Source organism: Grammomys surdaster, unplaced genomic scaffold (assembly GCF_004785775.1).
Source record: "Grammomys surdaster isolate TR1022 unplaced genomic scaffold, NIH_TR_1.0 181, whole genome shotgun sequence".
Classification (NCBI taxonomy): Eukaryota; Metazoa; Chordata; class Mammalia; order Rodentia; family Muridae; genus Grammomys; species Grammomys surdaster.
In genome coordinates, this window is record NW_021604626.1 from 191,460 (window position 1) to 217,213 (window position 25,754).

The window sequence follows — 25,754 nt, forward strand, 5'->3', positions numbered from 1 at the left end:
AGTATATACAAAGTTCACATGATCACAAAGAGTTGGATAGGATCTTACAAAATTAATAGTGCTGAAAACTCAAAAGACTGCACTGTCCCAAAAACCTACTTAAAAGCTATTAAGTTCCAGGCCAGGTATGGTACCACATACCTTAAATCTCAAGATGGACCTCTATGAGGTCATCTGATCAGCCTGATCTACAAAGTGAGTTCCAGGACAGACAAGGTGAGAATCTGTCTCAAACAAACAAAAAAAGCTACTAGATTCTAACAAGGGAGTTTATAAGATGGTAGGAAATATAACCATTTATTTGTGGGTTATAGAATATATTTCTTTTCCTAAAGACTAAAAAATGTTTTTTAAAAAAATTGTAACTGCATCAAAAATAATGAAAAGTTTATATATAATTAAAAATATTTTGTTCAAGATTATAAAGTACTAAGCAATAATAAAAGATGATTGGCAGTCAGACATGGTAGTATAGGTTAGCATTCAAGTGGCAGAGGCTGCAAGATTTCCACAACTTCGAAGTCAGCCTAATCTAGGCTGTTAGTTCCAGACTGGCCAAGGGCTACATGGCAAGACTGTCCTCAAGCAAATAAAGATGACTAGGGTAATTGGAGAAACCCATGGCACATGAAAACCTCTCTCTAGCTTCCAGCCCCCCACCTACATACTAAATTAATTAATTTTTAAAAAGACAGTATTTTATCAAGATGCATTTCCCCCAATCTGATCTGTAATCTATTGCCATGTCAATCAAAGTCTCGTCATTAACACTGTAGAAATAAATCAGGAAGTCACTATTGATTGCAATGCCCTGGGTTTACTGCACAACATCACAAAAACAGCAACAAAGCCCCTGTGTTCAAAAATTGCTAAGGCAACAGAAAGATACAGAGGCACACACGACAGTATTCACAGAGCTCCTATTTGGTGCTGCAGAACAATGCAGCAACCACAAGAGGGCTCACTGGGTAAAGGCACTTGTTAACAAGGCTGACCATGTGTGTTTGATGCTCAAGAACCCATATGGCAAGAGAAAAACAACTCCACAAAGTTGTCCTCTCTTTTTAAAACAGTAAAAGCATTTGTAAAAAAGTAAAAGTTGGAGCATTTCCTGTAACCCTGAACAGATGCTTACCACATGCTCTAAAATGTGTTCATACCAAAAACCTGATAGAGTGGCAAAGAATCTATTAAGGCTACTAGGAAAACAAAGGTAAAACGTGCTTAATTTCTGGGAAGTTGAACAAATTCAACATTAATAATACCTTTAAGATATCTTCTTCCAGTACCTAAAGCTAGATCAAGCTCAGATTTAAATATCACCAACAATATAGCTTGGGTTGCATATACTTAAAACTTAATTCCTTTCTTAGTTGTTATATAATTAGCCAAATTCTATTTTAAGCTTTGAGAAGAAAGTATTCCAACATAAACCTAATATAAATAATATGATAAGAATATAGGCTGTTTCTACCACTAGAGCCCCAGTAAAGACCCAGGCATCATAAGAAACAATGCTAGGCATCTTCCAATTTTTACCTGGAGTCTCCACAACATGCACAATAGCTTCACCATTGCTCTTCACTGAGTAAGTGAAGTAGAACCAGCAGTCATCAATGTCCTTCTCCTTGCAGTGGGTCACAGGATCAACCTGTACGGGCTGGGGCAACTTCTCCCTGCTTTCTACCTTGGTGAGATTGAAGTGGGAGCAATCCTTTGCACACGTGTCTTTCTTTTCTCCTTTATTGAAGGCTCTGCACTGAACACATTCTCTAAGACAGAAATCGTTACACTTAGCATGTACTACGATGAATTTTGCTTAGAATACTTCATGTGCTAAACTAATGGCCATACCAATCAATCTAGTGGGCAATATAAATTCAGAGGAAATAAAGAGGCAATATGTTCCACATGAGATCATAGCCATCTAGCCTCAGCCAAGCCACTGCCACTAAGGCCAGCAATACTCTGGCTGCCAAACCTGCAGTCAAAGAATAAAGGAGTAGGTAATGAATTTTTCAGATCCACCTTGGACTAAATCCACTGGTAGTAGCAAAGCACCCAGGAAGCCTCTGGCTACAAAAGCTGCCTGAAGCATGTGCCCTCCACTGGAAGAATAAGGAACTTTAGTTAAGGCTTAAAGCCTATGGGGTCTAGTAACACCAGGCCTTATCAAAGTGTTCACCCAACATCTGATTCACAAAACCTTACTTCCTAGCCGGGCAGTGGTGGTGCATGCCTTTAATCCCAGCACTTGGGAGGGAGAGGCAGTAGGACTTCTGACTTCGAGGCCAGCCTGGTCTACAGAGTGAGTTCCAGGACAGCCAGGGCTACACAGAGAAACCCTGTCTGGAAAAATTAAAAATAATAATAATAATAATAACCTTACTTCCTAGTCAGCTATGGGGAACTACTCAGCTTCCAGTACAGATCCTGACATCCACAGCTAGGGGTGCTACACAGATGCCAGCTAGGTCTACATAGTGGATCCTTTTGTCCATGACAAACCTGTAATAGGTATGCCCAAGACCAACAACTAGCACACTGCAGACATACATTAAAATCTAGTCTAAGCCCCTAATGGTAGCCACATCTGCAGTCCTAGCATGGGGAGGCTGAGACAAAAGGATCTCGAGTTCAAGGGTAGCCTAATAGCAAAGTCTCTCATTCTACACTGTGTATGAATTTTATACACACACATATATAAACTCAGGGTTAGCAGTTCAAGTATAACAATTTTAAGTAAACCAAATACATTTTCCTAGTCAATGCTAACACTTAGATTTTTCTTGCAAGTAAATTTCCCATTAATAGGTTAAAAAATGCTAATCTCCAAAATTATAATTAAATCACAATAAAGAAATAAAGGTGGGGTCTGGGAGATTGTTCAGTCAGTAAAGTATCTGCCCCACAAGCATGAGGATCTGAACTCAGATCACCAGAACCTACAGAAAAGGCCAGGCATGGGGGCACATGTTTGTAATCCCAGTGCTAGGAGGCAGAGACAGGTAGATTCCTGTCCTAGCCTACTTGGCAAAGTTCCAAGTTAATGAAAACCCCTGTGGTTAATAAAGGTGGAAAGTGGAAGGCACTGGAGAAACAACCAACCTAAGGTTGTCTGAACTCCACGCACATATATATACATGCATGCATATACATCTCCACAGCGCAAAATTAAGACATAGGTAATAAAATTGGACCTATGTCACATTAAAGATGTAACATAAAACCACAATAACTTAAGCAGTATTGGTGTAGTAATTTGTCAAGGAGAAAAACCTTCCATTCTCCCGAAGCAAAAGATAGCAACTGGACTAGAGTATATGCCTCTATGATAGCGCTCAGAGTTCTATCTCTACCACTAAACCTTAAAAACAAAGGATAGTAGTGCCAATTAAATAAGGTAACAGCACCAACTTATTATACAGTTATTTCAGATTTAAAAACAACAACAACAACAACAAAAAAAAAACCAGCACAACTCTCATGGCACACTTCATTCTTACACAATTAAGAATTTTTAGGACATAAAAAAATGGTACATAAAAGGCAGCAAATACTCTCTTTGACGTGTACTCTATCAGTACTGTCCGCTGGCTCTGGTGGTATAACATATACTGGAGTCAGTAAAGTGAATGTGACTATGTGAAGCACTTAGTTTTGCTCTTAGGCAGTACTTACTTATGCTCTGCACAGACACCAAGGCAGGTCTGACATGTCTCACAAGTTGGGCCTTGAAACTTGGGATCTGTGCACTTACAAGCACCACATTCACAGATACCCCGGCCATTGCAGATCTGACTATTTGACGCTAGACATGGAGTGGTGTCCAAAGAACAGTCACATGCACTGCCAGTGTAATTGGGATAGCATTCACAGACACGACACCTGCACACACCATTTCCTGCAATGAAAAAGATCATTTCTCAAAACAGTAAAATGTATCATCACAGCAATTATTCACAAATTAAAAACAAGCCACAACATAGAAGAAAGCAGATCTAATGGAAAATCTGCTCTAACCCCTCTCCCTTTCTGTGTGTTAACCCAGAGACCCTTCAGATCAGTCACTAGAGGAACTGTGTATGTAGCTACTGCTGGCTTACCCACCTCCACAAATTAAGCCATTGGACCTATCACAGTTGAAGTTATCACACTCGCAGAATTTGCCAGAGTAAATTTCATTTGTATTATCTCTCTTCCTACACACACACTGTCCACAGACACATTCTCCATTGTTACTGCAGATTTCTGAGCTGTTCTCTTTCCTGCAGTAAGCATCCATGTCTTCACTGTTCACTTCATCTGTGCTACATTCACAGTGCCTCCCAACACGCCCCTCATTGCACCTGCAGAAAGATCCAAACAGTCACATAAAACAAAAAGTGTAACAATTTCCTCACATTAGCCAAGTATCAGGTAGGGATGCTTACTCCACATACAGATGTGAGAGAAGTGCACTGTTTACATACACACGCGCGCGCACACACACACACACACACACACACATGCAGTAGCAACACAAGTTCTTACAGAACATACAGGGGCCTTGGGGAAAAATGTATCTTCAGCAAGGAACCATTCTGAGAGAAATAAAAATGTACTCCAGCAACAAACAACAAAACAACTGGAAAAAAATCAGGCTAACTTTGACCTTGGAGGTCTGCCTGCCTGTAGCTCCCAAGTGCAGGGGATCAAAGGCATGTGTCGCTTTGCCAGGCTAGATACTCAAATATATTCAATTATATTACTGTTACAGACTACCTGCCACTAAATTTGAAGCAAGGGTCTATTAACATACAAAACATCAATGAATGCAATCCCAAAAGCTGAAAAATATACTGAGTACACAAACTGAAAATAGTTACTAGCCTTAGCTAAGAGTAAATTTACTGCACAGGACTAGATTTCTCAAATATCCTAAATATCTTAGAGTATGTTCTTGAACACTGGATAAACTGATTTTGCATGCTAAACAAAAAGAAGGCCAAGAATTTTCAAAAAATCTTTTTTTGGTAAAATGCTGTTTTACAAAAAAAAAAAAAAAAGGTATCTTAATATCTCCAGTTAAATATAACATAGAAAAATACAATATTTAAATCATTATTTAAAATCGGCAATTAATGGTAAACCTAGCTTTTCATTTTTCTTTGGACCAATAAACAAAACCACAGTGATGTGAGACTGACATTTAGATTTAAAAGTTCTATTATTTTAAAGAAAAGGCTGTATTACAAGCATAGTTTAATTTTTAATATAAAATGTAGCCAAGAGGGCTGGTGAGATGGCTGAGAGGATAAAGGTACTTGTCACCAAACCTGACAACCTAAGTTCAATTCCTAGGATTCACATGGTAGACAGAGAACCAACTCTTGCCAACTGTTCTCACCACAACCCTGCCAAGACACCAGGGTGTACACCAGACACACACACACACACACACACATACACACACACACACACACAGAGAGAGAGAGAGAGAGAGAGAGAGAGAGAGAGAGAGAGAGAGAGAGAGAGAGAGAGAGAGAGAAATATAAACTTTAAGTACTGTTTTATCTTTATCCCAGAAATACAAAATTAATGCTGTACATGGTAAACATTTTTCTTGTTAACTACGTCACAGATAAAAGTGTCATTCAACTCTGGGAGTAGGGGGTTCTGCCTATAACCCAAGTACTGAGACAGTAAGATCATAAATTTGGAGTCATGCAAAGTAAAAATTTAAAAAGTCACCAATGACAGCTTGTACAAAACATGTTTCTATCTACTTTTTTTGTTTTTCTTTTCAATGTATTTTGCTGTAGAGAACTGGAAATGCCATTAGGAGAACAAAGCCCAAATGTTCCCTGAGAGACTGTGGATACACTCCTTACCCAGTTAAAAGCTTAAGAACAGAGAGATCCTTAAGAGTATGTGAGCGAGTGACTGGAGCAAAGGATTTGTGTCTTTATTTTCTACAGGCTTCCCAGATAAAGTGGCCTATATAGTCTGTCCCGCTGCAGCAAGGCTGCACTTACCTGCAGGCTCCACATTCAAATGTCCCATTTCCCTCATGGCACTTGGGACTTGCTGGGATGCCATGGCTTTGGCAATTACACTTACAGATGAACTGAAGAATGACCTCTACTTCTTCAGTGAAGCCCAGAGGTTTAATTTTAATGGTTTCAGATTCCTTATCTGGACATTTATTAGCAGTTATGCTAATTTCAAATTGAACCTTAAAGGAAAAAAGATTAGATTAATAAATTTAGCAATGAATATGAAAATATTTCAAATGCTAGTGCTTTAACTGCTAAGCCATCTCTCTTGCCCCAACTTTTTTTTTATGCATGCTTTTTCTTTTTCACAGAAAATGCTCATACAACATACCTCATCTCCAATGGAAATGTTGGAACACTTTCGTCCATTTTCTCCTGTCCCATTCACCCCATTCTTGCAGTAAGATTTGTAATTTATTGTTACTCCATCTGGCAATTTGCTGTTTTCCAGAATGACTTCTGAAGAAAGGGACTAAAAAAGAAAGACTAACCATGAATAGGGAAGTAAAATAAAATACGACTTGAACACACTCACACGACAATGGATGAAAGGAATGGTTATGAAAACACTGTCATTTCAATGCAATTCAATCCAACTGGGTGTTAGAAAATCTAGAGTAGCCAACTCTGAAAAAGGTCCAGTCTTCAAAATAATGTATACAATATGAAAGCATTTGCTTTTTATTAATCAGCTATAATGCTAATGATCTCACAACACAAAGGCCTGATTATAAGGAATCCTAAGAACACAGAACAGATGCTTGCTGCTCCCAGTGTCACAACAGCTCTCCAAAACCATCCTCTGGCCTCCTTCCTTCTGGCCAGAGACCAGAGCAGCAGAGTAAACAAATTTACCTCTGTCCCACTTCTTAAACACCTTTCTAGAGCCTAAAGAACTGGAGCTTAGCTCAGTGGTACAGCACTGTCTAGCAGCCATGAGGTTCTCAGATTTTCTAGCACCAACAAAAAATAAAGTTTGGGGAGAGCTGATTTTCAAGAAAGAGTCCAGGCAGTTCTTATTTAAAAGCGCAGACATTTCAGGACAGTGAGGTAGTAAGTATAAGCCATGTCTCATCATTCACATCTGTGGTGGTTTGAATAAGCTTGGCTTATGGGAAATGGCACTATTGAGAGGTGTGGTCTTGTTGGAGGAAGTATGTCACTGTGTAGGTGGGCTTTGAAATCCTATGCTCAGGCTTAATTTTACGTAGAAAAGACCCTCCTCTTAGTTGCCCATGAGACAGCCTCTCTTGGCTGCAGTCAGATCAAGATGCAGAACTCTCGGCTCCTCTAGCACCATGTCCTGCACACTGCCATGCTTCCTGCCATGATGATAACGGACTGAACCTCTGAAAGTGTAAACCAGCACCAATTAAATGTTGTCCTTTGGTCATGGTGTCTCTTCACAGCAATGGAAACTTCACTAAAGCAACACCCCTAAAGGGATAGCAGTGAGAAAAACAATCTGTCAAGAGAGAAGCTGGAATGGGAGGATGAAAAACAAATAGAATCTTGTCTTTAATCCCTCTAAGTCAAAGTCTTTCCAAAATGTCTTGGGACCTTAAGCATGTGTAGAAATCAATGTGAAGTTCAAAGCCAGGCATGATATAGCATACCTAGGTGGTGGAGGCAAAAAGATCACAAATTCAGATCCTCGGAAATACCGAGAAGTCAAGGTATTGGGCCTTCTGATTCGATCTCAAAGAATTTGAGGGCTGGCAAGATGTATCAGAGTGTAAAAGACACCTGCCACCACACCTCACAACCTGAGTTTGATCCAAAATGCACATGGTAGGAGAGAACTAACTCCCACAAGTTGTTTTATAACACACACATATCATGGCACCTACAAACACACACACATACACTCTCACACTCTCTCTCTCTCTCTCTCTCTCTCTCTCTCTGTCTCTCTCTCTCTTCTGTCTCTCTCTCTCTGTTGCTGTCTCTGTCTCTCTCTGTCTCTCTCTGTCTCTCTCTCTCTCTCTGTCTCTCTCTCTCTCTCTCTCTGTCTCTCTCTGTCTCTCTCTTCTCTCCTCTGTCTCACAGTTAAAAACAATAGTTTTTAATCTAAATTAACCTAACAAAGATATAGAAAATGGTGTATACAGTGAATAACAGTCTCCATGAAATTGCAAGCGCCTGTGGGTCATTTTAAATGATCACTGGGCTGGTGCTTACTGGGAATCATCACATGCATTCTACAGATGTAGAATTCTGATGTAGTTTCAGTTCCTGAATGATATACCTATGTATATACATTCGTGAGTGTGTAATTACTACTGAAAACAAAAAAGTCTGTCTTGTGAAAAAGAAAAAAAGTAAAAAAATGTCAGGCATCATTCATCAAAACAGGTAAAGCTAGCCAGATGTACACCTTTCATCATAGTACTTGAGAGGCAGACGCAGGTAGATCTCTGTGCATTCAAAGCCAGCTTGGTCTACATAGTGAATTCCAAGACTGCCAGGGCAACAAAAATAAAAACGATGCATCGATAAAGGTGACTTTAGGGAAGAAAAAGAAGATTTAAATGGGACTTCATAAAATTGCAAAGTTTCTGTAAGGCAAAGGACACTGTCAATAGGACAAAACGGCAACCAACAGATATGGAAGTGATCTTTACCAACCCCACATCCAATAGAGGGCTCATATCCAATATATACAAAGAACTCAAGAAATTTAGACTCCAGACAACCAAATAACCCTATTAAAAGATGGGGTACAGAGCTAAACAAAAATTTCTCAACTGAGGAAACTCGAATGGCCAAGAAGCACCTAAAGAAATGTTCAGCATCCTTAGTCATCAGGGAAATGCAAATCAAAACAACCCTGAGATTCCACCTCACACCAGTCAAAATGGCTAAGATCAAAAACTCAGAAGATAGTGGATGCTGGCTAGGATGTGGAGAAAGAGGAACACTCCTCCATTGCGGGTGGGATTGCAAGATGGTGCAACCACTCTGGAAATCAGTCTGGCGGTTCCTCAGAAAATTGGACATAGCATTACCCGAGGATCCAGCTATACCACTCCTAGGCATATACCCAGAAGATGCTCCAACATATAACAAGGACATATGCTCTACTATGTTCATAGCAGCCTTATTTATAATAGCCAGAAGCTGGAAAGAACCCAGATGTCCTTCAACGTAGGAATGGATACAAAAATGTGGTACATTTACACAATGGAGTATTACTCAGCTATTAAAAACAATGAATTTGAGAAATTCTTGGGTAAATGGATGAACTAGAAAATATCCTGAGTGAGGTAAGCCAATCACAAAAGAACACACATGGTATTCACTCACTATTATTGGATATAAGCCCAGAAGTTTGAAATACCCAAGATTCAACTCACAGACCACATGAAGCTCATGAAGAAGGAAGACCAAGTGTGGATGTTTTGGTCCTTCTTAGAAGGAGTAACAAAATACTCAAGGGAGCAAATACGGAGACAAAGTGTGGGACAGAAAATGAAGGAGCAGCTGTCTGGAGACCATTCCACCTGGGTATCCATCCCATGTGCAATCACCAAAGGTAGACTCTGATGTGGATGCCAGGAAGTGTATGCTGACAGGAGCCTGATATAGCTGTCTCCTTAGAGGTCTGCCTGAGTCTGACATATTCAGAGGTGGATGGTCACAGCTAACCATTGAACTGATCAAGGGGTTCCCAATGGAGGAGTTAGAAAGAAGACTGAAGGAGCTGAAAGGTTTTGTGGCCCCATAAGGAGAGCAACAATAGCAAACAATCAGAGTTCCCAGGGTCTAAACCACCAGCCTGGGAGCACATAGGGAGGGACTCATGGCTCCAGCTGTATATGGAGGATGGCCCTGTCTGGCACAGGTGGGAGAGGAGATCCTTGGTCCCATGAAGGCTGGACGCCGAGTGTGGGGGAATTTGAGGGTGGGGAGGTGGGAGTTGGGGGGGAGATCCTCATAGAAGCAGGAGGAGAGGGGATGGGATAGGGGGTTCCTTGAGGGGTGGGGTGGGAAATGGGGTAAGGGGATAACATCTGAAATGTAAATAAAATATCCTAAAAAAAAATTTTAAAAAAAGGAAAAAGGAAAAACTGTATATACCAAAATGTCAGTTGTGTTTTACTCTTGTTCCAATTAGGAGATATATGACCTAATGACATAAATTATGCATATGCCTTTATCAAAATATTACTGCTTTGCTTAAATTATGTTTTCAAACACTAAAATGATATCAAGTTTTTCCTCCAGACATGGAATTTAAATTCACATTTTGCATGGTTTCTTTGGCTTGCTGAAGTGTATACAAAGGGTGTTTTATTTAAGGCGTGGCATGAAGCTGACAGCATTTAAAAGCATACTCACATTATAGGCATCGATGATCAACTGGATCACATTACTAGAGTTTCCAGACAGTGTGCCCACTGCTGACTTAGGAATCAAATTCTTCAATTCCTGAAATTAAATATGTGAAACATAAATATTACTTTTTCAACCAATTAAAATCCATTTTAAAGTAATAAGTATTTTGACACTTCATTTCCTAAGTATCTTTCAAAGTCAAACTTAAAATAACAATCCTAGTAATATGCAACTAAAATGAACATAAATGACATTTGTCAAATTCAGTCTAGCTACTGAATATAAATGCCTCGTGGCATTTTCTTACACTCCAAATACATAATTCAGCTACTAATGACTAAACAATGGGAAAGATATATAACTTTCATTCTTTTTATTACCTTGTAAACAGGCTGAAACTCTTCAGTAACTGCAAAAATCGTCTGAATATTATTTTCACTTAGTTTCTGAACAAGGTGAGCAATTGAAGGATAATCCTAAGGAATCAAGCAATATAATTTAATATATAAATACATTGTATAATCAATGATGAGGCTTTATTTTGTTTGGGTCTCACTCTATAGTCCAGGCTTATTCTCAATTAATAAGATTACAGTATTTGAATTGATAAGCATTCATAACCAGATCACCCACACAAGACTGCTTTCAAGAAAGAATATCAACTGCAAATAATTGCTAAGCTGGCTCATGTGTTTCTCTTTTATATGTTTAAGAACTTCCAAATTTTAAGGCATTTTATATAATTTTATAAAATTTATTTTTATGTTCACTGGTGTTTTGTCTGCATGCATATCTGTGTGAGAGTATCAGAAGCCCTGGAACTAGACAGAGTTACAGAAAGGTGTGAGCAGCCATGTGGCTGCTGGGAATTGAACCCTGGTCTCTGGAAGAGCTGCTGAGTGCTCTTAACTACTGAACATCTCTCCAGCCCCATTTTAAGAGGTTTTAAATGCAAGACAATCTATGCACTTTAAATGTGAGGACTGTGAAATTAAGGAACCAGAACTAAAGGTTTGTTATCTAGCACTTAAGACTAAGATTCACCAATACTGGATTTCTTCTAGAATATGAATGATGTGCCTATATTTGCTTTCAATGAAAGCCAGAGTGTGTACTTTTAAGTCAAAACATGTAGAGGGTAAGGCTGGAGAGATGGCTCAGTGGTTAACAGCACTGACTGCTCTTCCAAAGGTCCTGAGTTCAATTCCCAGCAATCATATGGTGGCTCACAACCATCTGTAATGGGATCCAATGCCCTCTTCTGGTGTGTCTGTGCTCACATACATAAAATGAATAAATAAATCTTTAAAAAAAAAAATAAAAAAAGATATAAAAATTGCACATTTAGAAATATGACCAGCAAGGCTGAAAAATGATGTATCCAAGTGAGGAGTCAGGTGGATCTCAGCATTGCTACCACCCAGACAGAACAGCACATTGCCAGATTTTTACAAGCAGCAATGCAGCTCTCCCAGCCATCATCATGGCCCACACTTAACAAAACAAGAAAGCTGCAAACCCTGCCTTTCACATGCTCAGGATTACACACTAAAATCACCAAAACTCATTCACTAGGCAGGCCTAAGTACTTACATAGTAATGGCTCATTGTATATACATTATTTTCCAGGTGACATTGTCCATCATTGGGTAAAACAATACCACCAAGTTTCCCATCTCCAGCAAAGTGGAACCCAGCATCCGTGGAAAACACCAGCAGTCGTGTTACATTCCTCCAGCCAATCAGCGACTTTAAAAGAAAAAGGTCAACTGCAGACACTGTCCATAGTAACTCAACATAAATGCTTTCAGATTCACAAACTACAACTGCACTTTTAACCTAATTCTGTATCATTGCCTTTCTTTTCTCAGTGCTAATGCTGTTGTCAGTGCAAAGATGGTCCTCCAGAACTTTACAGCTTCTTCTTGCTGGCCTCAATTCAGAGTCTGCTTTTTAGTAGGGGTACTGAGTATATAATGAATACATAAAGAGACTCAGTCTAGACCTGCTATTACCCACACCCTGGCTCCTGTTCCTATCCACCCCTGCTACCTACTAAACTTTATCAGCTCTCTTACACTAGGCTTTACATTTTTGAAGCACCCTTTTATGCAATCTATGCTGGCCTCAAACTTACTGTGTAGTTAAGGATAGCCCTGAACTTTTAATTCCCCTGCTCCTAACTCCTAAATACTGGGATTTTAGACATGCACCACCATACCTAGTTTCACTTTCTTACTATAGGAAAAATTGTCAAAGATCTTGCTGTATTTTAAATCCCTACATGAAATCAGTTCATTTGTAATTTCACTAGCTTATTCAACAAAGAATTTAAGCAACGTGAAAATCCTCTTCTATTATGTAATTACATTTTTTTTTCTAAATTTAAAGTAACAACACAAATTAGTCAAAAATAAGAACAGCGGTCAGTATATGTTGAGTGTCTATGTGTACTTCACACAGATCACTGCGATAGTCCTTACCACTGTCCTGTGGGCTGTCTGTTAACTTTTCCAAAAGGCACAGCTCTAAAGACACCAAGTCAACTGCCTAGGAGCAGGAAGGACAGGAAAATCCTCCCTCTACACTAAAACAATGCTTTATACTTACTCCAGACTAGCTTTACTGACCTAACAATGTTTTCTACTCTCAGCCTCAGTCCCCATTAAAAGATCACTGGGGGTCTGGTGTGGTAGAGCACACTTGGAATGCTAGTACTCAGGAGGCAGAGGCAAAAACATCTCGACAAGTTCAAGGATAGGCTGGGCCACACAGCAAGACCATATCTCAAAAAAGAAAAAAAAAAATCAATCAGAAATACCCATGGATCATAAACACTGGTCCCTAATCTAGTGCTTATGTTCTAGTCTAGAACAGAACCAGGCTTACTAAGGCTTACTATCCCTGAAAGCCTTATAATTAAACCATAAATATTCTATTACTACTTTTATTACAAACCTAAGTTGTCATATAGCTCCTCAATCAGGCCTTTCAAAGTTCTTTCTGTTTATTATTAAGACATGAAAGGAAGACATGTCTCAAAGGCAACAACCAGAGCAGAAAACTGACCTGAGGAACATGGTGTGAGACACTATTCCACATGGCATATTCAGAGTTCCTGGAGACACCTCAGGCAACATCAGTTACATCTCCAGTACAGAGCCACAAAGTTTGAAAACCTCAGCCTCTTCCAAAAACCTAAACCAGCTAAAGTCTATGTTCCACTGTTTCAAATAAATAGCATACTGGCCTTTCAAATTCCTTGGGTGTGAACTCCCTTTCTGGCTCAAAGAGAGATGCAATGATTAAAGATACCCAAGAAAGCAGCAGTGGGAACTTAAGAACTGACATTAGACAGCCAGGGCTACACAGAGAAACCCTGTCTCGAAAAACAAAACACAAACAAACAAACAGAAAAAAGAACTGACATTAGTCATTAGGGCTCCTCAAGGTAATCTTATAGTAGCTACAGTCATTTCGTTCTAACTTTAGTAAAAACACACTTAAGATAAACCCCCACTGACAATGCTAACAGTCCTTTGTAGAAATCACTTACTCCACAAACTGCAACTTGCATGATTGCATCAAAACCACCTTCTGGAGAGTCCAAGTTTCCAGATATGCGCTGCTGACTAACAAGTTCATTGAAAAGCTCTCCTCTGTGAGTAAGTTTAAGCACATTTTTGTAGCTAAATGGGCTGGTGCAGTTTTGTTCACTTGTACAAGGATTTCTTAGCTTTGCTGGGGTTGTACTAATATACGGCATCACAGTTTTCTCCACAAATGAGCCAAAGCCTAAAGAAAAGAATACACTTGGATAGATGAGTGGGCAGAGACCAACAAACTTATATCACTTAAATTGATATTTATTTATGTATTTATTTATGTATTTATTTATTTATTGGAAGGGTACACACACATATACCACAATGCATGTCTGGAGGTCAAAGGACAAGCAGGAACTGATTTTGGAGACTGAACTCAGTCATCACACTCAGAGGCAAGACCCTTATCCACTGAGCCATCTCTCACCAACTCTAAACGCACATCTTTTTCTAAAGCCAAGTATGGAGGCTGCAGAAACTGCATAGTGGGCAAGACCTCCTGCTGCATCAGTATGAGGATAAGTTCAGATCCTAGCACCCAGGTAAAAGGCCAGGTGTGGCCATACACACCTGTACCCCAGCACTATTGCAGGAAAAGATAGGAAATTACAGGCCACAAACCTAGGTAAGTGATAAACCATGTCTCATAGAAATGAGACAGAAAGTGGTAACCTAAGACACTCAACAGCCTGCTCTGCACACATGCAGAAGCCCCCCTCTCTCACACACACACACACACACACACACAAAACGTTCCCAACATTCCTACCAATGTGGAAGTCTGAAGTAATCCTCCTCATTTCATTCATCAAATCCGTCCCAAGACTCTTCACATTTTCCAGATCATCTTTCATAGAGTAGGAGAGATCCATAAGGTAGTAGAGATCAATAGGGTAGTCTTCAGCCCTCTTGAATTTTAATGTAAACTTCTGTGGTTCTCCTAATTAACGAGATTCAAAACTGAAATTAGATGGTCAGCAATCAATATAAAATGAGAAAAATAATAAGTCCAATTTACATGTTCAAATATGTAGTCTTAAGTGTATAATTTTTACAAAACCTAAGAATTTTGTTAAATCCTAAATAGGCACATACTTGAATTTTTTTAACCAACTACTTACAACACCAAGACTTAGGGAGGCAAAAAACGATAAAGCCAATGCCCCCTACCAGTAACCCACAAGATAAAAATAATTATGCTACAGTTTGGATCTGCCCATGTGTTGGTACTATCAAGAGGCAGTGGGAAGTTTGAGAGGTGAGGACCAGCAGGAGGTTTGGGTTAGCAGTGATGTGCCCTGGAGTATATAGGACCTCCTCCTTTCTGTATTATCTCCCAGATGCTCCACCATGACATTGTACATCACCACAAGCTCAGAGCAACAGGCCACTCTATCAGATGAAAACTACTATGGCCCAAAATAAGCTTTACCTTTTTATACATTATTTCAAGCAGTTGTTATTGTAATCATAAGGTAATTTACACAGAAACTTATGAGAAAATCAGAACACCATAAGTTTTGGCAGAATGAAAGCAAGGCACATTCTAGACAGAAATTAAAGTTAGGAGTGAAATGCTCTTTGTGTAAAGGCACTGCTACATGTAGGTGAGTAACAATTTAGTTTTACTTTACAGTTGTAACAGGAAGTTACAGAGGTGAAGTCAGAACTACAAAAAGATCGATAGCAAGAGATGAAGCCTGAACTGTAAAATGAAGAAGGTGAGAGAGGTAAAAGTTGTTACATGTTATTTACTTACAAAGCACAGAACTGGAAGGCAGCTTAGTGGTAGAGCATTTGCCCAGTACATGAGAAATCCTAAATTCTATCTCCAGTACCACAAATAAAACACAAACATGGGAGAAAAATGGAAGGTCTGCTTAGATTAAAAACAATCTATTCTCCATGACTTTCTGGCAGGCAGCTGGAGAATGGGTACAGAGCTAACCTGAAAAGTTTATGTCATTGCAGAATATGAATAATTTCCAATGATGGTGAGAGGAAAACCAACTCTTAATCTAAATGTAGAGGGATGAAGGGAAGAAAACACAAAAAGGAAATTGGAAGCAATTGGAAGGGAATGAGAAAAACCAGCAAAGACATGGGTTCCCAAGTTCAAGAAGAGAGCCAAGTCTTACAAACTTCCCACAGAGAGAGAAATAACTAGTAAGAGCACTTGCTGCTCTTACTAGGGCCTAGGTTTGTTTCCTACCATATGTTAGCTTATAGCCATACTTCAGTTCCAAGGGATCTGATAACTTCCGATCTCTGCAGGCACCAGGCACACACATGGTGCATATATGTATATATTCATATAGGCAAAATATGCATATAAAATAAGTAAACTTAAAAAATGTTTTTAAGTAATGATGATTAAAATAAAATGTGATTTAGGCAAAAACATAATGAATATCCTGATCAGGATCCTGCAAGTCTGTAGCTCAAAAATGATAGTAGTATTCCACTAGAGTGGATATACAAGTCTATAGTAAGAACTTTTCCTGATACTGCAACTTAGAAGGAAGATTTATTTTTGGCTCAGTTTCAAGGAGGCCACAGAAGTTAGAGTAACAGCAAATCCAAGAGGGAGCAGCACTCTATATATTGACACACTCAGGAAGCTAAACCCCACCCCCAGAGACACACACTCTGTCAGCCAAGCCTCAGCAACTGAAGGCTCCACAGACTCCCAAAACAGCACTACAAGCCAAGAACAAATATTCCCATACACCAGCCTAAGTGGGACATTCCACACTCAAATGATAACAATGTCTACTTCCTAGGCTGGTTTAGCCAGGCAGCAGAAACAGGATGGAAGGATGACAGGCAGAAAGAGGGCATTGTCTGCTTCAGAGGTGGGATGGCCATGAGCACTTATAAAAACGTTAGTATTTAAATGGCACTAAACAAATGCACGGATGAAAATATTAAAAATATTATGAAATTACACTAACAGATGGATGCTATTATTTTTAAAACTCAGTGAATTTAATTGGTGCTTTCTGAATCTTTAGCAGGATTTGCTTTTAACAGAATGTAAGATTTTAAATTATTAAAAGTAGTATGTGTTACAAAAATTTTGGCCGGAAATCAAAGATGTGGCATACACCTTTAATTCCAGCACTTGGGAAGCAGAGACAAGCAGATCTCTGAGATTGAAGCCAGCCTGGTCTACAGAGCAAGTTCCAGGACAGCCAGGGCTACACAGAGAAACTTTGACTCAAAAAACAACAAAAGAGAGGTTATGTCCGCTAAAATTTAACTTATGCCCTATCTTTGGGTACCAGTTTACCCAAATGAACCATCAAGAGACTGGGAAAAGGCTTGTACAAATTTGCTATGGAAAACTTAAGTAGGGATAGAGGTACCTGACCGCAACTTTAGAAGCAGCTGTTGTGGTTGGATCTGAGTAATGTCTTCTGGCCGGAGCTTCTCTGCCATCCCTTTGCTGCGATTGGTAACATTTTTATTTTTCTTTATAGTTTGGGAGCCTCTGGGATTCTCTATGTCACTTGGCTGGCAACCCTTCTTTTTCAAAGCTTCTAGATCATCACATCGTGCAGAAGTAGGCAGTCCTTCTTGTAAAAATGTCTAAATGAAATATAAAATACATCAATAAAAAATATAACAAGCATTTTGATATGACTTTTACTGCATGTAAACAAATTACAAAAATAAAATGACTTAATCTAAAGTAGTTCATTTCTAGCTTAACAAAATCCACATCATAGTATGTGCTCTTATATAAAAACAAGTAAACCGACTGAGAAAGTACTATCTTTTTTTTTTTTTTTTTTTTTTAGTTTTTCAAGACAGGGTTTCTCTGTGTAGCCCTGGATGTTCTGGAACTCACTCTGTAGACCAAGCTGGCCTCGAAGTCAGAAATCCACCTGCCTCTGCCTCCCAAGTGCTGGGACTAAAGGCGTGTGCCACCACTGTCCAGCGAGAAAGTATTATCTTTTCCCAGACTTTATACATATTTTAAAAGTCCCACCTTTCAAATTCACAGTGTGTCAATACTAACTACGTCCTTCAGTTCTTGGCATACTTAGCAGCACCTAATTATGGATAAACTGACACATCAGACAGTATTTTTTTTCTCTTAGAAAAGTCCTTTGAAGAACTTCCTAGCAGAGCATTTTAAACAACTAGATCTTTAGGAAAAGCACATTAGCCTAAATACATCCCAATTAATTGTGTGTGTATGTGTGTGTGTGTGTGTGTGTGTGTATGTGTGTGTGTAAAATATAGCATGAACTTCCCTGACTAAAAACCTTTTTATGACAAGGTTTCTCTGTGTAGCCGGGAACTCACTCTATACAGACCAGGCTATCCTCAAACTCAGACATCTGCCTGCTTCTGTCTCCCCAGTGCTGAGATTAAAGGCATGTGCCATTGCTATCTGACTAAAAATTTTTTAAACACATGCTACTAAATGAGATATTTTTATTGTTTTTCTTAAATTTTATTTTACTTGTTTGGGTGTCTTGCCTGCATGTGCATCTCTATACCACATGTGTGCAGTACCCACAGAGGCCAGAAGAGGGTGTCATATACCCTGTGACTGAAGTTACAGGTGAGACTGTAAGCCACCATGTAAGTCCTGAGAATAGACCCTCAGTTTTCTGGAAGAGCAGACAATGCTCTTCTCACAGCTTTCTCCCCAGAGTTTTACCTTTGTGATGGTTTAAATATATTTGGCCCAGGGAGTGGCACTATTAGGAGGTATGGCCTTGTTGGAAGAAGTTTGTCATTGTGAGCATGGGTTTTAAGACCATCCTAGCTCCCTGGGAGCCAATCTTCTAGCAGTCTTCAGATAAAGATGTAGAACTCTCAGCCTGCCTGGACACTGCCATGTTCCCACCTTAATGATACTGGACTGAATCTCTGAACTTGGAAGCCAGTCCCAGTTAAATGTTATCTTTATAAGAGTTGCCTTGGTCATGGTTTCTGTTTACAGCAGTAAAACCCTAAGACAACCTTGAACTTTTTTAAAGGTCCTAACATTGTATGAATAAATATACACACACATAAAAGGTGGGGACTAGGGAGATGGCTTAATGGGTAAAGTGCCTGCTTTGCAAACATGAGGATCTTAGTTATGATCCCTAGCACCGACCTAAAAGCTGCACAAGGCAGTGAACATCTGTAACTTGGGCTCCCAATAATGGAGGACAGAAACAGTGGGTTCTCAGACTGGGACCCAGTGGTCAGCCAGTCTAGCTGAAACAGCAAGCCCCAGGTTCAATCAGAGATCCTGTAACAAAAAATAAGTTGGAAAGCAACAGAGAAGATAGACTGTGTTGTTTTGCTCACTTTCAATGCACACATATGAATGTGTACATATACAGCACAAAACTAAGAACAAACAATGGCTGTTAAAAGTATTTTTTTAGGCAAATGTAACAAAGCAAGAGTATTCTCACAATTAAAGAGATACCTAGAAAGAATGACCAGGGTCAAAGGTCAAAACTGAAATCTGATTATTTATTTTTAAATATCAAAATCCAACAAAGCACACAAGATCTGAGGGGAATTCTCCCATTCCTTTTGTTTGTTTGTTTGTATTTGGGTTTTGTTGTTGTTGTTGGAATTTCAAGACAGGGTTTCTCTGTGTAGCCCTGGCTGTCCTAGAACTCACCTTGTAGACTCATAGAGATCGCCTCCCTCTGCCTTCCAAGTGCTGGGATTAAAGACGTGAGCCACAATGCCTGTCCCATTCCCAAATATTTAACCAATCAAGGAGCCTCATAACACCCAATAAAATTCCACTGAATACATTCTACAAGAACCTTTAGTAATTGATAAGTTATGCCCCAGATTTCAGAAGCTATAGTATTCAGCTCTGATTAGGTTAAGTCTCAACTATAGATAAACTATGCGCCCATAAAATGAATGCTGTAGGTACCAACAGCTGCCAGATAAATGGAACCTCTGAAATGAACCCATCATAACATGACAAAGAGTATTTATGAAAGTCCAATGGAAGCTCTTGCCTTCCTTCTTTGGAAAATGAGGAATATAGTTCATGTTTTACCAGTTGTTGCAGTTAGAAATGGTGGATTAAAAGAGAGGGGTTCTATTTATCTGGCAGCTGCTGGTACCAACAGCATTCATTTTATGGGTCCATAGTTTATCTACAGTTGAACCTTACCTAGTCAAAGCTGATCTTACAATTTAAGTCCAAACAACTGAGTGAAGACATATACAATGAACCTTTGATCTAACATAACCTCAAATTAATTCACTGCAATTTTAATAAGCATTGTATAAGGGACAAAGTACAGAAATCCTTAAGCAAACTCTGAAATTTGTATAATATTTCCTTTCACTGGGGTTAGGCTTTGAGCTTCCAAAAATCCCATACCACTCCCAGTTAGCTCTCTCTACCTCATACTGTGGATCAGGATGTAAACTTTCAACTACTGCCCCAGCTCAGTGCCTGTCTGTCTGCTGCCATGCTCAAAGCCAGGATGGCCATGGACTGACACTCTGCTTTGAGGCCCAAATTAAATGTTTTGTTTGTTTTATAAGTTGACTTGATAATGGTATTTTGTCACAACAATACAAAATTAACTAAAACATGTATTTTGTCAAATAGCATAATTCTGACTACCATATACTATTCAATAAACATTAATTAAAATGGTATATCTTATCTGGTACTTCCCAAGGACAAGGCTTTGAATAAGGCTAAAAATCAGAGAATAAATAGAACAGAATCAAAAGTCTTACCGTATTTGTACACCATCCACAATTTGGCCCTGCTTGTATACATTCTCCACAAGATTTGGCATTTGCTTTTAAACATCTATTTTTATCTGTTAAAAAAGAAACAAAAAACTGCACTTTTCAGTAACTTTAAAGTTTCAAAGGAAAAAAATGAATAGATCACAAGAAAGACAGAGACCAGTAATATGCAAATAAACATACATGTTAAAATGACCAAATGAAGCCTAGTTACTAAACTATACTAGGCTACTTCAAAGAAAACCTAATGGTCTGGGATCCCCTTGACACTGAGAACCACAAAGGACAGTCATCTTGTCTTTTGTATGACACACTAGGTACCATTAGCCTAACTACACACCAGCAGACCATCCTGTTGAAAAGTGTAATTTCAGCACCTATTGTTCTGAGAGGTTATAAATGTCCTGGTACTCGTAAACCAAGGTCAAGTTTTGCCTTTTCCTATGACTTACAATCTCATGCCCATACCACATAAGTGTCTTCAGGGCTTCCACTCTACTTTTCATATGTCAAATAACTGCCAAGTCCATATTCATCCAATCCATACCCACTTGAGCTTGCGTTTCTTTGACTCAATCTAGACTGGCACAATTTTTCTTGTAGTAAATACTAGTAAAGACTGTCTCGTTTTTGGATTAGAATGTAAACCATGCTTAAAATAAAAAATTTAGAGATTGTCCACAATCTACTCACCAAAAGATAACTACTCTACCTATTTTTGGTGTGGTCCTCAGGATACAGTTTCTGGAGGCTGTAGATTTTATGCATCATTTCCTACTCAGTATCTTACATCATTTTCCTGAGGTCAGATAATTCTAATTATTTTATATACTATGCTTTTTAAAAATCTAGACAGTAGAACCAGGTATCAATTATTCCAGATGTAAATTGTCATGGTTGCCAGAGAAATTTAAACCATCTTCAGGTTGTTACCTGCTCTTATAGATATGCTAATACTAACTACACAAGACTTCTTGATCACAGAATAAGAGTTCCTTCTAGAAAGTAAACTTCACCTGAGTTTCCCCTCCTCTCCCTCCCCTCTCTCTCTTCCCTCTCTCCCTTCATAACCCTTTCCTCCCCCTTTCTCTATCTCATTTTTTGTTTTTTTGTTTTTGTTTTTGTCTGCTCAGAACACAGAGCTTTGACTGAACTATATCCCAACCCACTAGATTTTCTAAATTGAGGAGAATGGGGGTTGTATCTAGCACAGGCTAGCCTAAAACTCATGATCCTCCTGACTATTTCTCCCTCCCGAGTGCTGGGATTACAGACATGTGCCACCATGTCCAGCCTACTTTTACTTTTTAGAAGCTAATGGACACACTTTCGTAATCCACCAAGGTACATGTTTATTTTATTTGCTTCTGAATATATTACATGCCTCTGCCTTTGTTCTGGTCCCTGGTACTCTCATATTCTCCAAATATTTCTAAGTGACCTATGATATACTATCATCTGGGATCTCACAATCCTCATGATGAAGTCAGAGATGATTAACTGATGATGAAGACCCCTGCAGGCTCCTTGGAAACCTCTGCTTTTCATTCATAGTGAGACAGGTGCTGCAAATTTTCAGAAGGAGTACTGTGATCTAATGGAGGGTTGCTCTCCTCTCCAGAATCTAACTGACCAACGACTATTGATACAAGATTCTGAAATAAAGATATAACAAAAAACAAAACAAAAAAGCCCCCCCCTTTTTTTTACCTGTTTGGCCAAATACAGAACAAATCAAGCTCATCAATCCAATCCAGAAAACCAGTTGCAAATTCATCTATAACAGAAAATGTGTATTATTATTGATAGAAAAAATATCACGTTGAACCTTCTCTCCTTTTTCTCTCAATCTATTTCTCTTCAAACTCCTCTACACTGTCATTTGCCTTCTTCCAGACGGTTACCTTTCACCCACACTACTCCAACACTTCACACCACACTTGCAGAATGTGTTTCTGTTGTCTCTAATTGAAATGTCTTAGCATTCAATTAAATGTCACAAAATTACACACATCCTAAAGAAACCAAAGCAGAAAGCCGTGGCAGCTTGTCCTGTAGAATGTCCATCTACACAGTCTCCTGGGGCTCTCAGCCTAATAGGCACATTCAGAGGCCCAGTTACCTCAGAACCAAGGGTACTTTCCAGAACTGAATCAGTCATCCCATGCTGACAACTCAAAGAGTTTTTATTCCTCCTCAGGCTAAAACATAACATCATATGCAAGGCTCCGACTCAATTGTTTTATGTGTTACTCCTGAGAGTAACCCATTATCCATATTGCTGTGAGTAACCCTGATAAACTCACTGGTTCATTATTATTATTTTATTATCATTATCATTATATCATTATCATTAATTCCTGTTATTTTTTTTCTTTTATAAGAAAATTACCCATGCATGGAATTGATAAAATACTAGCTTTATTCCCTCAACTTTCCACAACAAAATGCCTTACTAAACCAAGAGTCCGTAGTGTCCTTCAGAATCTCAGGGATAGGGAGATCAGGTAATATTCTGTATGTTAAACAGGCACTGTATGTTAATCACTCTCTCTACTTCTATTCAACCCATGTTTTCATTCCTAACCAAATATGTTCAAAGACGGCTGAGACTGCAGACTGGTCAGCTAACATGTTAACTGCCTACTGTTCATAGACACTTCCAGCCTAGTGCACATGCATATACATCTGATTCACCCACAGACTGAAAGGGGAGCAAGGAATGCTGGCATGGGCATAATCCCAGAACTTAAGAGGCAGAGGCAGGATGATTATCATAAGTTCAAGCCCAGTCTGATCTACACAGCAAAATTCTGTCCAAAATTCTGAGACCCAGGAAAAGAAGGAACATTGGGAAAGTGGAGGCAGGAGAATTAGAAGTACAGAGTCATCATCCTTCCCTACATGGTAAGTCAAGACCTACCTTTAAAAAAAAAGAAAAGTTCTTTAAATTCTATGTTAATCCTGAATACTTCTTTTAAAGAACCAGCTCTTCCCAAAGCACAGAAAACTTTGTCCTGGTCTCAGGCCCCTTTCATATGAGAAGTTAAGCCAGACATGCTACTGTGCAGTGAGACATGGTCCCAATCTTGGGATAAACATTTTTGCTCCACTGTTCATGCAGACTTCCCAGAGACAAGAGAGGTAGCTCTAGGAGTCATCCATCCTCAATCAGGCTTACTCCAGGAAATGAGTCTCTCCTGCGGCTGACAGGCTGATGCAGATGGCTTGGGACTGCATCCAAGAGGTGAATAAAACCTGAGTGTCACAAAAGTATGATGTTCTAAGGTCTGCCTAAGGCCAATGTAATAAATCAATACAGGTTGAAATTCTCAACAACTTAAATACAGCCACTGATGACTAAGGACAGAGAACATGCCACTCCTGTGGAAGTGGATGATCACAGTATGAGGGAAGATATATTCCTTCAGGCTACTTTAATACCTGCTGATCAGCCTTGAGAAATCTGCCAAAATATACAAGTCAGAGAGACACACTATGATAGAATGAAAAAGATAATATTCCCCAATATTCTGAGATACATTACTTTAAACCATTGCTATAAGTGCCACAGACGTCTGCTTCTACATATCATGATAGGCCAAAGAACCTACTAAGGGCCTCATGCCTCTGAAAGTGTGCCAAGCTCAGAAGCAGACAAAACAAAATTCTAGTGTTCAAGAACAGCTGAGAGAACTAGAACTGTCTCCAAACATCTTGGAGACAGTCATCAACTCTTCTGAAAGAGTCTGTAGGCCAAAAGGAAACAGAGGAGCTATTGCTTGGTGGCTTTCAAGCTGGGTTTTAGGGACAGGAAGAAGTTAAGAATTCAGCAGGACTCTAAGGACAATGACAGTAACAAGAGAAAGCAAGAGCTGGGAGCATGAGACTGAGACCATACTTGAGAGTGGCCCTGAGGGAGGCAGCACAACTGGAATCTGGGCCAAAGTGCCTGCATGAGGCAGAGCGGGGGAAGGCTTGAGAAAGACTACATCACAGTTCACATGGATGTCCTTCCCAGACTTAAAGCTATAACCGTGGGTTATGTAAGAAGACCTATTCAGCAAATGACTCTTATGTAGAGAAAAGGGGCTTAGAGCATCCCTAGCAATGGCATCTCACTGAAGACAACTCATCATCAGAGGAGGACAACACAGAAAACACCTTGACAATGGTCCTAATCTTTTATTTGCTTTTCATAACCAAAGGTTGTTAACTGGTCTGGTCTGCATTTCATCTCCTCAAACTACTACAGCTGATGAATTCAGATACTCCTTACTATGCATGCACTAATCCTGAAAAAGAAACCTTCTCAGGCCTTACCTTACAGCCTTCATCTGTTCACTTATAAACTTGACTAGAAAAATAAACCCTTCCCCAGGTTGCTTTTGGTCAGAGTGTTTTATCACAGCAGCAGAATGGAAGGTAGGTCAAGTCTTTCCAGTCTTCTTTCCTAACACCTCTGTTCCTTGTACTCTACTGGCCTGCTCTCTTAATCTTCTTCAGGCTGTCATGTCTGATTGTATGTGATCTCTAGAAATACAAATATTGCCTCAAGAAACTATCAACTCATAGACAAAAAAATGTAAACAATGACAATACAGTATAATCACTTTTATGAAGAGGGGGAGTATAGATAAAGTCTCCAGAAAGAAACTGCATTTCAAACTGATCGGCAATGCTGGTTTGAAATGCAATGACTGGAGAGTCTGGAATGTTCCAAGTTCAGAGCCAAACTATCTTGAGCCATCATTATCCCTCTTAATAGTCATTTACTGCCAGCTATCCTACTTAGATTTCTATTGCTGTGTTAAAGACCAAAGCAACCTAAGGAGGAAAGGGTTTTTAGCTTACAGGTCACAGTCCACCATCAAAAAACTGAAGACAGAAACCTGAAGACAGGAACTGCAGTAAAGACCATGGGAAACTCCTGCTCACTGGCTTGGTCACTGTAGCTTGCTCAGCCTGGTTTCTTATACACTCTTGACCTGCCCAGGGCTGATACCCCCCACACAGTGAGCTA

At 39.3% G+C, this 25,754-nt stretch overlaps 1 protein-coding gene across 1 annotated transcript in view; it reads right to left on the bottom strand.

The window, feature by feature from the left end:
• Positions 1-25,754, bottom strand: part of Itgb1 (integrin subunit beta 1) — a 50,342-nt gene that overhangs the window by 7,135 nt on the left and 17,453 nt on the right. The window contains exons 2-14 of the mRNA XM_028767717.1: positions 22,442-22,508; positions 20,717-20,802; positions 17,350-17,572; positions 14,751-14,921; positions 13,933-14,171; positions 11,970-12,125; positions 10,757-10,852; positions 10,380-10,469; positions 6,370-6,510; positions 6,018-6,217; positions 4,111-4,349; positions 3,682-3,904; positions 1,540-1,772 (exon numbers count right to left, since the gene is read on the bottom strand). Of these exons, the coding sequence (XP_028623550.1) occupies positions 1,540-1,772; positions 3,682-3,904; positions 4,111-4,349; positions 6,018-6,217; positions 6,370-6,510; positions 10,380-10,469; positions 10,757-10,852; positions 11,970-12,125; positions 13,933-14,171; positions 14,751-14,921; positions 17,350-17,572; positions 20,717-20,802; positions 22,442-22,508 (2,164 nt within the window). The remainder of the gene's footprint in view (positions 1-1,539; positions 1,773-3,681; positions 3,905-4,110; positions 4,350-6,017; positions 6,218-6,369; positions 6,511-10,379; positions 10,470-10,756; positions 10,853-11,969; positions 12,126-13,932; positions 14,172-14,750; positions 14,922-17,349; positions 17,573-20,716; positions 20,803-22,441; positions 22,509-25,754) is intronic.